Below are 15744 nucleotides of genomic sequence, written 5' to 3' on the forward strand. Positions count from 1 at the left end.
ATTTGCGATGCGTGACGAGATCGGACTGCGCACATTATAAGAATTTGGCTATGAGACGTTGGGTGATCTGATTCAGCGTTAAATCAGTTAAACACAAATTAAAACTCTTTCATGTCAAAATTAGTTAACTATGTAGCTGTCGGTAATGAAATTAGTCCCATCAGCTTGATATTTTTATTGAAGCATAGTTCATGTAATATTGCTAGATAATTGTTGTTTTTATCTGTGTCTCCTTACCTGGGAAGAGCTCTCTTCCATCTTTTTTTTTTTTATTATTATTCTGAACAAGAAACAAAGAAATGAAATGTGCAACTAATCAATGAGCAGAAAATTCTGAAGTCTTAACTAAGATTTTGGTATAGCATGGCAGAGGGCAGGAGACAACAAAGTAAGAATATTGGGAAATCATCCATGGCATCACTTATCTTATGCATGACGTTTTTCCATCATAACACTAGAGGAAGAAAATAAATTGTATTTCGTGAACATTTTTATGTTGCTAACTCCAGATATAGTAAATTTATGACCTTTTATGCAATCTTTATTATTCTGAGTTCTGACTAATCTCTTTAAATTTTGAGTTAAGTGCTTCACCAGTATATCTCAATTAAATCATTAATTCCTTAGCAAAGTCATTATTCATACAACAAAAATTTTTTGAGCACCTACTATGTGTCAAACATACTGGGCACTGGAGATAAAGCCAGTGTCCTTCTGGAAGTTATGTTCTAGCAATAAAAGGTAAAAAAGTAAATTTATTTTGCATTTAACATGCAAATTATATAATATGGTAAACCTGTAGAGTGGAAATAAGCAAGGTAAGGGGGTGGGTATACTAGGGGTACAGTTTAGAACAATCAGGGTAGACTTCATTGATTGCCAATGGATAAAGACTTGAAGAAGATCGAGTCACATAAATGTCTGGATGAGAATATTCCAGCTTGATGAAGAGGCCCTCAGGTAGAAACATGCCAAGCAAGTGAGCAAGGTTGCCTGTAAGGCAGATGCAGAGTGAGTTCAGGAGTAGAGATAATGTCAGGGGGAGGGGACTAAACGATGATGAAATGGTCCAGGGGCCATAATAAAAGTTTTGCTTTTATTCTGAGTGAAATTAGAGCAACACTGAGCAAAGAACTGACATGATTTCAGATACAAAGGGATAACTTTGGCTGCTGTGTTGAGATTAGATTGTGGTGGTTCAGGGATGGAAGGAGAATGAATTACCTCCTGGACTGAGTCAAGTCCCCTGTGATATATTCTCTTAAAATACTGTAGACCAACCTTGGAGGCCAGCCACAGTTATAATTTATATTTATTTGGTTTGTGATGTTCATTTTCTTCATGGTACTGAAGATACCTTGGAGGAAGGTCCATATCTAATTTTGCTTCCATTATTTTTGTAGTGTCTCACACAGTGAATGGTGTCCAGTAAACAGCTGCTGAATAAAGTAATGAATGGAATTTGTAAATATCCTGTTATTCCAAAATGAAAATCTGTTATCAATTTGATGCCTATTACAGGAATGATACATAAGTTATTTACTTTTTGAAAGAAAATTGTCAAATGTCTTTTATGTGAGCAGTTTATTACTAGGTCAGAAACACCTTAACATGAGATTTAGATAAATAGTAAAATCAGTGTTGTCTGTTTTATAATATACATGTAATATTCATGTCATCCAAGATAAGCTCTAGATGAAATAATGAAGAGAAAAGTAAAATTGGAAAATGTGTCAAAATGACTAACATAGAAAAGATGTGAGAACTATAAAATACCTAGATCTAAAGTATAACCATAGTTTTTTGGCCACGCTCAGAATTGGATGCTCAAATTTATTTTTTCTGTATCTGTTTCATGAGCATATAGAAAAGCAAGGCAAAAATTATCATCTTATTAGAGAGAAAAAATTAAATCAGAAAACATATGTTCCTAAAAAATAGAATTGAAAATTAACTTTTGGTCTGTGTTATCGGGTAGTGTTTAAGGGCACAGGTTTCTGAGTCAGAGACACCCCAGTTCAAATTTTGACTCTGCAACTTCCCATCTGTGTGATCTTGACCTAGGAGCTCTGTTTTCACATCACTCTTTTCCTACAAAGCTGGACCTTTGTAGGAAACTCAGGGCTCTGGACTCCCACTGCTTTTACCCAGCATATCTCTGTCTATCCCTCCAATTACAGCTTTGGGAAAACTACTCCCCACTGTTGGAGATGTACCCTCAGCTGGACTAATGGTAATAACCTGACATAGTGTGGCGTTTCCCATAGAGTCTTGTAATACTTCTATATTATTTATCTGTGCCTTATGTGGCTACATTCCCAACCCAGAAACACAAAGGCTAGACAGCTGCTTCTCTGTTACTCTCCACCTCTAGTTTCCATGTTTTTTGTAATCATTGTTCATATCATCTGTTTAATGCATTCATTGAGTTCAGTACTTTTACAGTGATTTTAATTTATTTCCCCTTCATCACTTACTTATTCTGAAAAACTCTCAGCTGGTATTCTGCTTCCTGTCTTGCATGCTTACCCTCATGATCGTCCTAAACACAGTTTGTCCCTGATACCTCCCTACTGGAAGCTGGTCAGTGGCCTCACATTGCCTTCAATTTTAAGTTCAAGTTCTGCATTAGGCACTGTGTATGTAACTTTCCATTATGCAGCCCTTAATCTCCACTTTCCTCATCATTCTTCCCATCATATCCTATAATGTACCCACATTGAGTTTCTTGAGATTCTTTTGATGGGCTGTGTACTTTCACCCCCACAAAGCACCCCTTTAAAAAAACTCTCTCGGGCTTCCCTGGTGGCACAGTGGTTAAGAATCTGCCTGCCAATGAAGGGGACACGGGTTCGAGCCCTGGTCCGGGAAGATCCCACAAGCCCGTGCACCACAATTACTGATCCTGTGCTCTAGAGCCCGCGAGGCACAACTACTGAAGCCCATGCGCCTAGAGCCCGTGCGCCGCAACAAGAGAAGCCACCACAATGAGAAGCCCGCACACGGCAACAGAGAAGCACCTGCTCGCCACAATTAGAGAAAGCCCGTGCATAGCAACAAAGACCGAACACAGCAAAAAATAATAAATAAGTAAATTTATTTTAAAAATAAATAAATAAATAAACTCTCTCCACCACCAGTGCCCTTAGGTCTACTATCACTTTTGACCTCCAGGTTTTGTTTGCCTGGGTAACTCCAACTCATTCTTCAGGACTCAGCTCCGAAGTCTATATTTCCTGATCTCTTCCCGGCCACATCATGGGCTAAACTAGGATCTTCTCCATATTCTCAACTTTCACCTTACACAGATGTCTATCATAGCATTTAATTCACATCTCTAGCCCCCCACTAGATACATAACTATAAATATAAAAATGTAATTAAAGGAAATGCCCCCCAAATGATTAATGTTTGCTATAAATTAATGATTTATACATATTGCCAGGGCCTATCACAGGGCTGCTATATAATAAGTGCCTGGTATATATTTTGCAGCATCTATAAACAAGTAAAAAAATACAGTTAAACTTTCCAGCTATGATGAAAGCAGAAAGGAAATACAAACACTCTAACTCTCTCATTTTTTACAGGAATTACAACTGTGCTAACAATGACCACTATCAATACTCACCTCCGGGAAACTCTCCCTAAAATCCCTTATGTGAAGGCCATTGACATGTACCTGATGGGGTGCTTTGTCTTTGTTTTCATGGCCCTTCTGGAATATGCTTTGGTCAACTACATCTTTTTTGGGAGGGGACCTCAACGCCAAAAGAAAGCAGCTGAAAAGGCTGCCAGTGCCAACAATGAGAAGATGCGTCTGGATGTCAACAAGGTAAGTTCAAAGGGCAAAGCCCTCCTTGCTTCTTAAACTCATAGAAGAATGCCTGCAATATAGGTTCATGGCCTTGTTAACAAATGAGAAAACCAAAGCCCAGGGAAGAGATAATTAGTGATGGAGGCACAATTAGGGCCCAAATTTATGGTACAACATTTACATGCCCTTTACCTTAACACTAGGGTGGCCCAAACCATAGTCATCTGAGAACCACCTTTGTGACTTATTCCATATATGAGTATAATATGTACTATTATTTACTTTATGTTTATTTAAATTTACTCACTTTATTTAAATTTATTTTTAGAAAGGAAATTTCATATCACTTAAATCAGTATTACTTGCTGGAAGATAATCTTAAGTATAAATAAAAATGGAACTGTGTTATTAAATTCTAGGTTATACTAGATAAAGGCTCTAGGCCTGAGCTCTGCATTCTCATTGATTTAAAAAGGAAATAAGCATGTACAGACATGTGCTAAAGACCCACCAGCAACAAACTGAGACTTTGTTCTTGAAGTCATCAGATGGATAGAAAAAGAAGTGGAAGGGAAAAAAAGAATAACTTTCTTTTTAAGTGACAGATAATTACTTAATGCCTTGCACATGTACTACTTAAAATCCTTGAAGCATTTGAGTACAGGAGGCTACCATGTTGCTTAAGGCAGGCATAGCCAAAGAAAAATTCCTACACAGTTGTAAATCCAATTTATTCTTGAAGGCAATGGTTCTCAACTTTGGGTGCTCAATTAAATGACTAGGAAAGCATTAAAAAATACTGAAGCCTGGGTTTCATCCCCAGAAATTCTGATTTGATTATGGGGTATGCCTGGGCATCATAATTTTTTTTAATTCTCCAAATATTATTCTTATTTGCACTCAAGATTTAGAATCTCAATTTTGAGGCTTTCGACAATAGTTCCAATAGATCTAGCCATCTTTACTCCCAAAATGTGACTTCACCTGGCTTCCTGTTATATAACTTTCGGCACTGAACAGAATATTTACATATGCATTTTCCCATAGTGCAAATTCAGGCGCTTCAAAATAGACAAAAAAAACAAGGACTTATTTTAATATCTGCCATAAATAGCATTTATAAAGTAGTGCATGATGTTGGATTTGGTAAATAGTTCATAGTGATGGAACTAGGAAAATAGTAATACTTTTAAGCTATCTGGGATTGTTAACCATCCAATAATTATTGCATTTACATTTTAATATTTCTGACTTCAGTTTAATTCCAAGGGTGCACACCATAAATAATCTCTGCCATTGAGTTTTATTTGGAGCAAACCCAATGAAAGCTTCTGACTCACTGATACTTTCCATATATCCATAGGTCTGATATTCGATTTTGGACTATTCTCTAATCAAAAGCACTCCTTTCCCAGGAGATGATATTCATAATGATGCAAATTTTAAGTATGGCCCTTATAAGCCAGTGAACCACAGGGTCTAGGAGGTTGTCAATCTCTTTTCAGTGCTCCGGGTTTCACTTATTGGAATCTGTTAATAGATTCCAAGGTAGCATTATGACTCTCTCGGGCTGTCAAATAGAGAATGCTTTTTAAACCCATTTTACAATTTTCCTGATAGAGTACCTTTAGTAAAGAAAATGAACAAATAAAACAATCTCCTAGGACAGCAGTTTGAAATGAGTCTCAATAAATTGCCTAAAGCAAAGCTGGCTTAACATCTGATCTCTCTTCACTTTCACCTACCCTATTTTTTCATACCAATCTGCATTTACATAATAAATTTAAGTACCAGAGAGTGGCAGTTTTGTAGCAGACTGAACCTGGAGAGCTTCAGGTAGTTTTAAACTCAATGTACTGAGATGGAGGTAGGGAATGGTTCACTGGGCAGGTACCCCATAGTGATGCAAAACCCATCCATCCTCTTGGCTGAAGTTGGATCCACAATTCAGAGCATAGAATGAGAGAATAAAAAAGATACCAGAATTCTTCTAGTACAGTGGTTCTCAAATCTCAGGCCATTTTGACACCACGCCCCCCCACCCCCGTCAGAGGATCATTGACAATGTCTGTAGATGTTTTGGATTATCAAAACCAGGAGGAGGGGATTGCCACTGGTATCTAGTGGGTAGAGGCCAGCCGTGCTGCTAAACATCCTACAGTGCATTGGACAGCCTCCCCATAACAATTATCCAGCCCAAAACGTCAGTACTGCTGAGGTTAAAAAACTCTATGCTAGTCCAATCCTCCGGTTTCAAACTTGAGAAAAATGTAAGATACGTGTCCTATTCTTAAAACTCTTTAGCACAAGTGGAGTCTCTTCTTTCTTTGATCAGTGTGCAATAACATCATGGTATCAGGAGTTATCATTTAGCACAGTAGTTCTGAACAGATATTTTAGAGTCAGTCAGGTTTGATATTTACCCTCTATTTAGTAGTTGTGTGATAATAGGGGGGAAAAAAAGTCTCTCTGACCCTTTAGTTTCCTCATCTGTAAAATGGAGTTAATTCCTCTCATAAGTTATGAAGTTATGATAAAATGTACAAAATAGCATAGTCCCCAGTATATGATAAGCACTAGGTAAGTGATAAATATTAACAAAATATTATAAACGATAAACATTATTACTTTTCAAAATAAAATTTACAGTCTCCAGACCTATTGGCGATACTTGCTTATGCGTTCTACATGCTCTAGTATGTAGGATGCAGTCCTATCCCTAAAAAAGTATTACCTACAGAGGAATGTTGCACTTTGGAAGTTTTAAAGTCAAAGCAACGAAATCATTTTTCAACAGGTATTAGCTGTAAAATCGATAGCAAGCCAACTATAAACTTTGTCAGTTATTTCTTAGGCCAGAATACTTACAGCCATGTTGATTAGATTTTTTAAAGGTAGCCATCTAACATTCCAGGCTCCCTTTTTTTTTTTTTTTTTTTTTTTTAAACACAGCATGAAGGGTTAGAGGAGACCCACAGAGGCCTCTGATTGCATAATGCTTTCTTTTGTGTCGGCATCATGAATAATGTCACTCTATTTCTTATCAAGAATGTTCCTTCTTTTTAACTGTAATTCTACAGTTTTTTTTTTTTAAAGATCAGGCACATATAATCGACTAAGTATTGTTGGATGCTCCGGAGCAATCAGTCACTAGGAGAGGGATTGACTTTTTCTGGTTCCATTGATGGTTTCCTAGAGACAGAAGCAGCATGTCATATGGTCTGAAGTGATTTTTAAACTCTTCTCTGTCCTGAGGGCAGGAGGGATGAAAATGGGAAGCCTAGCCAGGTGGGAGCCCATTGTCACTCAAAGGCATGCTTCCACATTTTTCTAATCTCTTCCCTGTATGAAGTTTCCTGCAAATTCTTATTTTAACAAGAGTTATCTGCAGCTCTTAAAACAATTCTTAGTCTGGCTGTTTAACTGATGGAAAAACTAAGGCTCTGAAAGAAAGTTAACTATCCAAGGTTGCATAGCAAAGTTAACAAGATTTCTGAGATGATCTAGGTTTTCTAGTCGTTATCCAGTGTACATTCCTCTGTGCAAGCAAGTGAAAAAATAATATAAAATTTAAAAGCTGATTCCAGATTAGTCTATATATTCAGTTCACATCACCTAAAAAAACCCGTCTGTCTACACGAGTCCGTAGCTGACAAGCCTTGTTACTTTCACAGTTGTCTCCATGTGACAAATTAAGTTGTTAACTACTAAGATTTTTAAAAATAAACCTCAAAACAGTAAGAGTTCTACTGAATATTTTTCTTCAGTGTTTTCAGGAGTAGCTAAAAAACTACAGTCTCTTTTTCTAGTGTTAGGAAAGCTCTCCTGTTATACCTTGCATTCTTCTATTGTGTGTGTGTGTGTGTGTGTGTGTGTGTGTTTCCTTATAGGATTTTCTCTTGATCAATTTTCCCACTTTTCTTGTTCATGCCTTCAAGTTTTCAGCTCTCCCTTTTTTTCTTTTAAGCTTTATGTTGTTTTCTTGTTTATTTTTCTGCCAATAACTAGGTGTATATATGTTTGAGACTTTAGTTACTTCTGTCTTTTCACCACCTTGATTCTTGCATATCTGAAATGCCTCCAATATCCTTACTGTATCGAGAGACCCACAACCACCAGTTTTCCCAATAAAGCTGCACTGAAAAGATCTACTGGGGGGGCATCCTTTATTCTGCATTCATGGGTGTTGGAGTCTCTGTGTTGTCTTTATCCATTACACCTAAATTTTTGGTTAAGCAGAGCACTAAGATCTTTTAAATTTATTTATTTCTAGTGCTTGAAACTAGATTTTGTAAGTGATACGTTAAAAAGAACTATTTAGAAGTTCTAGTCTCTGTTAGCATCGGTCTTTCTAGAGACCAGTAGCATTTATCTATAGCCAATTTACTTTAACCACCAATTCTAATCTAGTGGCATCAGTCGACTTAATTAGCACATTCTCTACTTTGTCTTCCAGATTTTTTATAAAGATATTAAACAAAATGGGACCCAATATCGATCCTTGTGGGACCCAACTGGAAACCTCTCCCCAACTAGACGGACTACCAATTACGATTTCTCTCTGTATACGGTTAGATAGCCAGTTTTTAATCCATTTATTTGTATTTCTGTTGGAGCCAATATGTTTAGCTGTTCCCTTTAAATTAATGTATGGCGTTTTTGCGGATAACCTATGGACTTGTATCCTGAGACGTGGGGATACGTTAAATGTTTTCATGAGACCATAATGGGGTTTTCCTGGGTTTGTTTTTTTTAAATGTAGTTATGATGAACCTAAGCTTCAGTGTTCCACTCATACATTATTGTTGTGCTAAAGAAAGAAAACGAGCGGATCATATTTTGAGACTTCTTTTCATTTGTATTGAGAGTATAGAGTATCATTATATACTCTGGCATTTCTTAGTTTTCTTGTTGTGTTTCTTTGGGTTGGTGGAATAGGTGGAGAATTATACAGTCCTTCCGTAGGTTGGCTTAGAATTCAGGAACCTATATTTTCTGCCCTAGATCATTCACTTGTGTGTGAGAATGTTATGTTTGCATCAAGTCCTTGTTCCTCTATTGTTATTTATATTTTAGAAATAAGTATTATCTCAGCAGGCCCAGTTTGTTATAATGATAGATAAGAGGCAATAATTGAGATTGTTTCTTGACAATGCTCTTGACTTAAATGAACTCCAAAGAAAGCCCATTGGGGGCTAAAACTTAGAGTTCAGTTTCTGAATCCTCATGTGTTTACATTTCTTAATTGGCAAATTGTCATTCACATTACCCGCCAAACTGGAGGAGGAAGATGGTGATGTCACCATTCCACATTATCATCTACTGCCTACCTCTCATTTGTTTTCGTTCTATTTCTTGGTGAGGCAGTGAATGATACTGAACGCTGTGAATCTTTCCTATGAGGACTTGATGCCAGAGAAGCTGTCATTATTATATCTTGAAGTGTCATGTTCTGCCTTAGTTTTGTGGCTGTGACCCCAAATTCCTTGATTCCTCATTGTTACTACCTTTGGGGTGGGAAACAGTTATGGTTAACCTCTTAAATTGCTAGTTTGTTTTACTATTTTAAGTTGTTCTTTTAACTTCATTACTTGTTGTGTTATACGTAGCCTGAGTCTGATAAATGATATTAGGTGGATTCCAGGAGAAGAGGTGTTTGAAATTTTGTTACTCACTATTTTAGTCCCAATCCCCTACTATGTCTGTTCTCTCAGGCTATCTCATTTGTGATGTTGCTGCGGTTCTTGTTTTTAACTGAAGCCACTATTGTTGAAATGGAAGTAGACTGATTTGATTGGGCAGTATTCTGGGTAGAATGCTAATCATTTAGAAGAAAATATGTCTGACAGTTGGAGTTCGGGTTTATGATGAAAATGGTTGAAAAATAATGTATTTTCCAAAATCAAAATCAGAGTATACTGCATGATTGGTCTATGACTGGGTAAAAGTTACATGAAAATTCAGGAAAATCCTCAGATTATGAGAATATTTGAAAGAAAATTTGCCTCTGTTGTTCTTGTCAGCCGATGGATTGAAAGTTAATGATACTCTCCGATGCCATGATTTGGACCCTCATTTGTCAAGAACTCTTTCTCTCTATTTCATAAAACATTATGTTAAAGAGAATGATTTACATTGAAATATGAATCTTAATGTCATCTGCCTTTATACTTTTCTTTGTTGGGTGTGTCTTTACTCTGTCTTTTTAATTCTCTTTTAAGTTCGTATTTAGAGTATGAAATAAGGGCCAATATTCAAAAGTTTGAATGATGAGCTGTTAAACCTGTAACCTGCAAAAGCATTGAAATGTATTTGACAATCCTCAGAGGCAATAGAATGCACTGGGATGATGGTAGCTGTTAGAATCAGACTGAACTGGGTTCACCTTCAGGCATGGTCTTCTATGAGCTGTGTAACATTACACATGTTTAACTTTTCCATCCTTCAAGTTCCTCAGCTGAAAACTGAAACAATAAAATTTTGCTTCATGGAGCTACTGAGAGGATTAAATGAGATAATTTGTTAAGGGCCTTATACAGTACCAGACATAGAGCGCTCCATAAATTGTTGCTATTATTCTGGAGATGGTAGCAGTGTGTATCTTTCTCAATTTTTCTTTTTTTATCTCTATTACTGTTTTATGATTGTAAAACTAATTTATGGTCAATCTTTTAAAAAAAATGTGCAAAGGCAATGAAAACCACTGGTACTCCACACCCAGATATAATCATTGTTAGCATTGTCCTTTTTTCACACTTAATGACATACATTTATACAAATAATTATGCTCTACTATTGTGTGTATGCTATTTTCTACTTACCTTTTTTGTGTCTTTAAACATCAGTATAAGTATACATCATTTCTAATAACTACAAAATATTTTATTGAATGTATATACCATAATCTATATAACAAACACCTATTGTTAGACATTTACATTGTTTTAAGTGTTTTTTTGTTTTGGTTTGGTTTTTTTGCGGTACGCGGGCCTCTCACTGTTGTGGCCTCTCCTGTTGCGGAGCACAGGCTCCAGACACGCAAGCTCAGTGGCCATGGCTCACGGGCCCAGCCACTCCGCAGCATGTGGGATCTTCCCGGACCGGGGCACGAACCCGTATCCCCTGCATCGGCAGGTGGACTCTCAACCACTGCGCCACCAGGGAAGCCCCTCTAAGTGGTTTTTGATTATAAACAACTAAAATAAGTACCCCATTGCTGACATGTTTACACACCATTGATTCCTAATATATTTCTTAAAGTGAAATTTCTGAGTCAAAAAGTATATGCTTTAAAATGGTGATACATATTGCCAAATTGTTCCCTAGAAAAGTTCTACTATAGTTTACATACCTACTATGAGAGTGTGGCAGTACACACACACACACACACACACACACACACACACACACACACATACATACATATCACCCAGCCCTTAAAATGATGAAGAAACAGAAAAGTGATGTCTAACTGCTTTCTGTTGTGAAAAGTGTTAGAGAAATGGAGATATAAGAATCCAAAAACCCAGGTGCAGTTTTTCTCTTCTTTGTCCAAAAGCCGTAAAGGATAAAATGGCAATGGAAAAGCAAAACAAAAACAACACCCAACTAAAACTGAAGCTCTGCAGAGAGACAGAAATGCATAAGGAGGGCCAATGTTAGTGCAAGCAAAATCCAGAAGAATCTACCCAAGCTATATTTGAGCAAATAGGAAAACCCTGTAGAAAGGTCTGCCTATAAATGAAGCATCTAAACAAAGAATCAGCATGGCAACTGTGCAGGAAAACTACCAAATGACATTGTCTCTCCCTGCTCTCTTTCTCTCTCTCTCTCTCACTCGTTCGTAGGGAGAGAGAGAGGAACTCAGCACGCAAAAGACAGATAATGACCCGTTAATGGAAAAAATATTTCAGGATATATTAAAAACTTTCATTAAAAAAGTGTTTTTCTTGCAAAAATTGAAAGAGAATATGAAACAAAAGATCAAGGATGAACAATTTTCATAGATACTAATAACTGCATCTAAAATAGTTAAGAAAGAAAATCAATATGGCAAAAAAATCAAGGCAGTAACACAAAGTTCAGGCTGTAGAAAATCATGCCAAATACAGAAAAAAAGAGATGTACAGTTAAAAACCACTTAGAGAAAACATAAAATACAGGATAGGTACAGCAGAGCAAACATGCAGAGCCATAATGTTGGTGAAATATAGAATGGTACAAAAAGCAAATAGAAAAAAATATTTAAATCTGACATCAATAGCTAATTATAATAATGATAATGATAATACTTCTTGAATGCCGTGTATATGCTTAAACACTCTATATATATTATCTCATAACATTAGTCATTATTACCCTGTGTTGTAGCAGTTATAATTTTATAAATGATGAACAGAGACCCAGAACGTGTAATTAATTTTCTTAAGGTTGAACAGCTAAAAAAATGGTTGAACAGAAAATATGACTAGAGGATACACTCTAACTACTCTGCTGTACATTGTGTGTTTATACATACCTGTAATGAAATTAATCAGTAAGCCAAAAGGATATACTGGGTTCTAAGATTAAAATTATATAATACCATTGCCACCTTATTATATTCTTCTAAAATTATTAAACTTCCAGTCAGAAAGAGTGACCAACAGGTAAGGAAAAAAAAAATCTCAAACTACTCCACGGCAATATTAAATTTTATAAGACAATGGAAAAATATTACAGGGTTCTGAGGGGGAAAATATAACCTGAGAATATTATTGATATTATTTTAATGCAAAAGAAAGACAATCTATCCTCAATATGCAAAGTCTAAGGGAACATAGCATCCATGCGTCCTTATTCAAAGAAAAATATTATAGCTTTTAGTGTAAAGAAAAATCTAGCCCCCAACAAAAGAGAGTCAAAGAAAGAACTTTAGAACAGAAAAAGTCAGTATATGCTAGCATGTAGAGCTAAAGATAACAGGTAGAACTAAAACTATACAACTCCAGAAATTAAAGTTGTAGAATAAAAGATAATTGAAATATTTTTAAATATTAGATACTGAAGATATATAAAAATAAATCAGGATGGTATTGTTGATGAGGGAGAAGTATTTGTTTTCTAATTCACAGCAAGGACTCAATAATTACCTTTTATTCTTGAGTTTATGAATCAAGAATTTGAAGATTAAGGATATGTTTAAAATTAACATAAATAACTTCTATACAACAGTGTTTCTACTATAGACTTCCTTAAGGTCATTTGGGATGCTTGCTTAAAAAGTAGATTCCACCTGAGATGTAAATCAAAATCTTTAGTGGAAGAGATCAGCTTTCTCAGATCTTTATGGTATTACACTAAAGCATGAAAATCTGAGTCATTATGGTAGAAGAAGAATCAAGAACTGACAATTCATCTTATAAAAACCTCAGAGAAGAAGGTGGAAATAAACTAAAGAGAGATGCAGAGCAGCATTATTTACAATAGCCAAGATATGAAATCAAGCTAAGTGCCCATCAATAGGCAAACAGATAAAAAGATGTAGTGTATATATACAGTGGAATGTTACTCCTCCATAAAAAATGAAATATTGCCATTTGTGACAATACGGATGGACCTAGAATGCATTATGCTAAGTAAAATAAGTCAGAGAAAGACAAATACTGTATGATCTCACTTGTGGAATCCACAAAACTAAACAAAACAATATGAAAACAGACCCATAGATACAGAGAATAAACAGCTGTTTGTCAAAGGGAGAGGGGTGCCCATACCCCATGGGCAGTACAGATGAAGAGTATTAAGTGGTACAGACTTTCAGTTACATAATAAATAGTTATGGGGATATAGACAACATAAGGGATATGGTCAATGATATTGTAATAACCTTGTAGGAGGACAGATGGTTACTTGACTTAATGTGGTGATTATTTCATAATGCATACAAATGTCAAATCATTATGTAGTGTACCTGAAGCTAACAAAATATTATATGTCAACTATATTTCAGTAAAAAAAAGATGCAGATAATGTAGGTAAAGTTAGACATCAGAATAAGGGTAAGGACAACTTAAAAGCAAATGTAGAACAGGAATTAAGATAATAGACTTAAGACCAAGGTTGTCTTAACTGTTTTAACTAGAACATATATCAACTCACATATCAAAAGAATAAGATTCTCAAATTAAATCAAGAACTAAACCCAATAAAATGCTATTTATTAGAAATACTTCTAAAGTAAAAGTATGGGAAAAATATTCTAAGTAAAGTCACAGACAAAAACAAATGAGGTAAATACAAATCCAAAGAAAATAGAAGATTGAATATTATTACTCTATAAGGATGAATTGAAGTTAAAAATTATTAAGACTGAGAAATATAATTATAATGTAAAACAAAGATATAATGATTGGTTAATAATTCATACATAATTTATAAAACTAAAATTGAAATAGCATCTAAATGAACTTAAATGATTGGAAATAAAGAGAAAATGAAAGAAACATTAAGCAGTATATTTAATAAAATTTATTAGTTGTATAAACTCATTTTTATACAACCATGTATCAAAGGTACAATAAAAATTAATTTGAAGAACATTTAGAAAATAATGGCAGCTTAAAATACTACGTAATTAATCCTAAGGGATGTGGTTAAAATAGTTAACAATCAGAAAGTTGTAGTTTCAAATACATCTCTAGCAAGTACTTTTAAAAGGTGAATATAATATTCAATTCAAGAAGTTAAAAAAAAGAGCAAACCAAACACCTAAAAGTAGAAGGAGGTAATTAAGACAAATTGTAAATTAACAAATTAGAAAATTAAAACAAAATAATTTACAAGTCAGTTATTTTTTAAAAATTTAAGTACAATAGGCAAATAATTGACCAAGGAAAAGCTTATTAAAGAAGCAAAGAGGGAGCCAATGTGGTAAACCACAAAAGAAAATTTTAAAACATGACAATTACATAGAAAGGTGCAAATAAAAGGAAATTATGCAGATATGTTAGAAAATGTGGTAAAATACATGACATCCTTAGAAATTCTAAATTCGCAAAACTGACCCTGGGAGAAAAAGAAAACAAAAACAGATTAATTACCAAAGATAAAACTAAGATAATTGACAGAAAAATTTAACTCCCACTGCAAAGGGTCAGCTGGCCTAAAAAGTTTCAGCAATGAGTCCTGTCAAATTTTAAAAAGCAAGTACTGGGACTTCCCTGGTGGCTCAGTGTTTAAGAATCTACCTGCCAATGCAGGGGACACAGGTTCGATCCCTGGTCTGGGAAGATCCCACATGCTGTGGAGCAGTTAAGCCCATGTGCCACAACTACTGAGCCGGTGCTCTAGAGCCCGTGAGCCACAACTACTGAGCTCTCATGCCACAACTACTGAAGCTTTCACACCTAGAGCCTGTACTCCGCAACAAGATAAGCCACTGCAATGAGAAGCCCACACACTGCAACGAAGAGCAGCCCCCGCTCGCTGCAACTAGAGAAAGCCTGTGCACAGCAACGAAGACCCAATGCAGCCAAAACAATAAATAAAATGAATAAATTTATTTAAAAAAAAAAAGCAAATACCTCCATTGGTATTTAAACTCTAGCAGATCGTAGCAGAAAGAAAGAGGAACTTCCAAATGATTTAGAAAGTAATATAACATAAATAAGGTGCCAAAACCATATCTAAAAAAACACAAAGGTACGTAAAGGACGCTATGGATCCACTTCACTAATGAATGTCAGTGGGGGAAAAAATAATCTTTAAATTAACTTATCACTTTGAATCCACAGAATACTCAAAGCAAACTACAACATAACCACATAGTATCATTTCAAAATAAAAATATAGTATTATTTACCATATTAATAAGTTAAAAAGGTGAAAAGTTTTTCATCCTTTTAATAGATACCAAAAGGTTTTCAAAGGTATCTATTGAATTCAGT

General features: G+C 35.4%; 1 protein-coding gene across 2 annotated transcripts in view; it reads left to right on the plus strand.

Moving 5' to 3' along the window:
* Positions 1-15744, plus strand: part of GABRB2 (gamma-aminobutyric acid type A receptor subunit beta2) — a gene marked incomplete at both ends in the record, with an annotated part of 293646 nt that overhangs the window by 239253 nt on the left and 38649 nt on the right. The window contains 2 exons of one of the 2 annotated variants that reach the window (XM_082835206.1): positions 3591-3835; positions 8274-8387. In XM_082835206.1, coding sequence (XP_082691332.1) covers positions 3591-3835; positions 8274-8387 — 359 coding nt within the window. The remainder of the gene's footprint in view (positions 1-3590; positions 3836-8273; positions 8388-15744) is intronic. The other variant, XM_082835207.1, reaches the window with a different exon arrangement.

The sequence above is a fragment of the Leucopleurus acutus genome, assembly GCF_964270905.1.
Source record: "Leucopleurus acutus genome assembly, chromosome: 3".
Taxonomy (NCBI): Eukaryota; Metazoa; Chordata; class Mammalia; order Artiodactyla; family Delphinidae; genus Leucopleurus; species Leucopleurus acutus.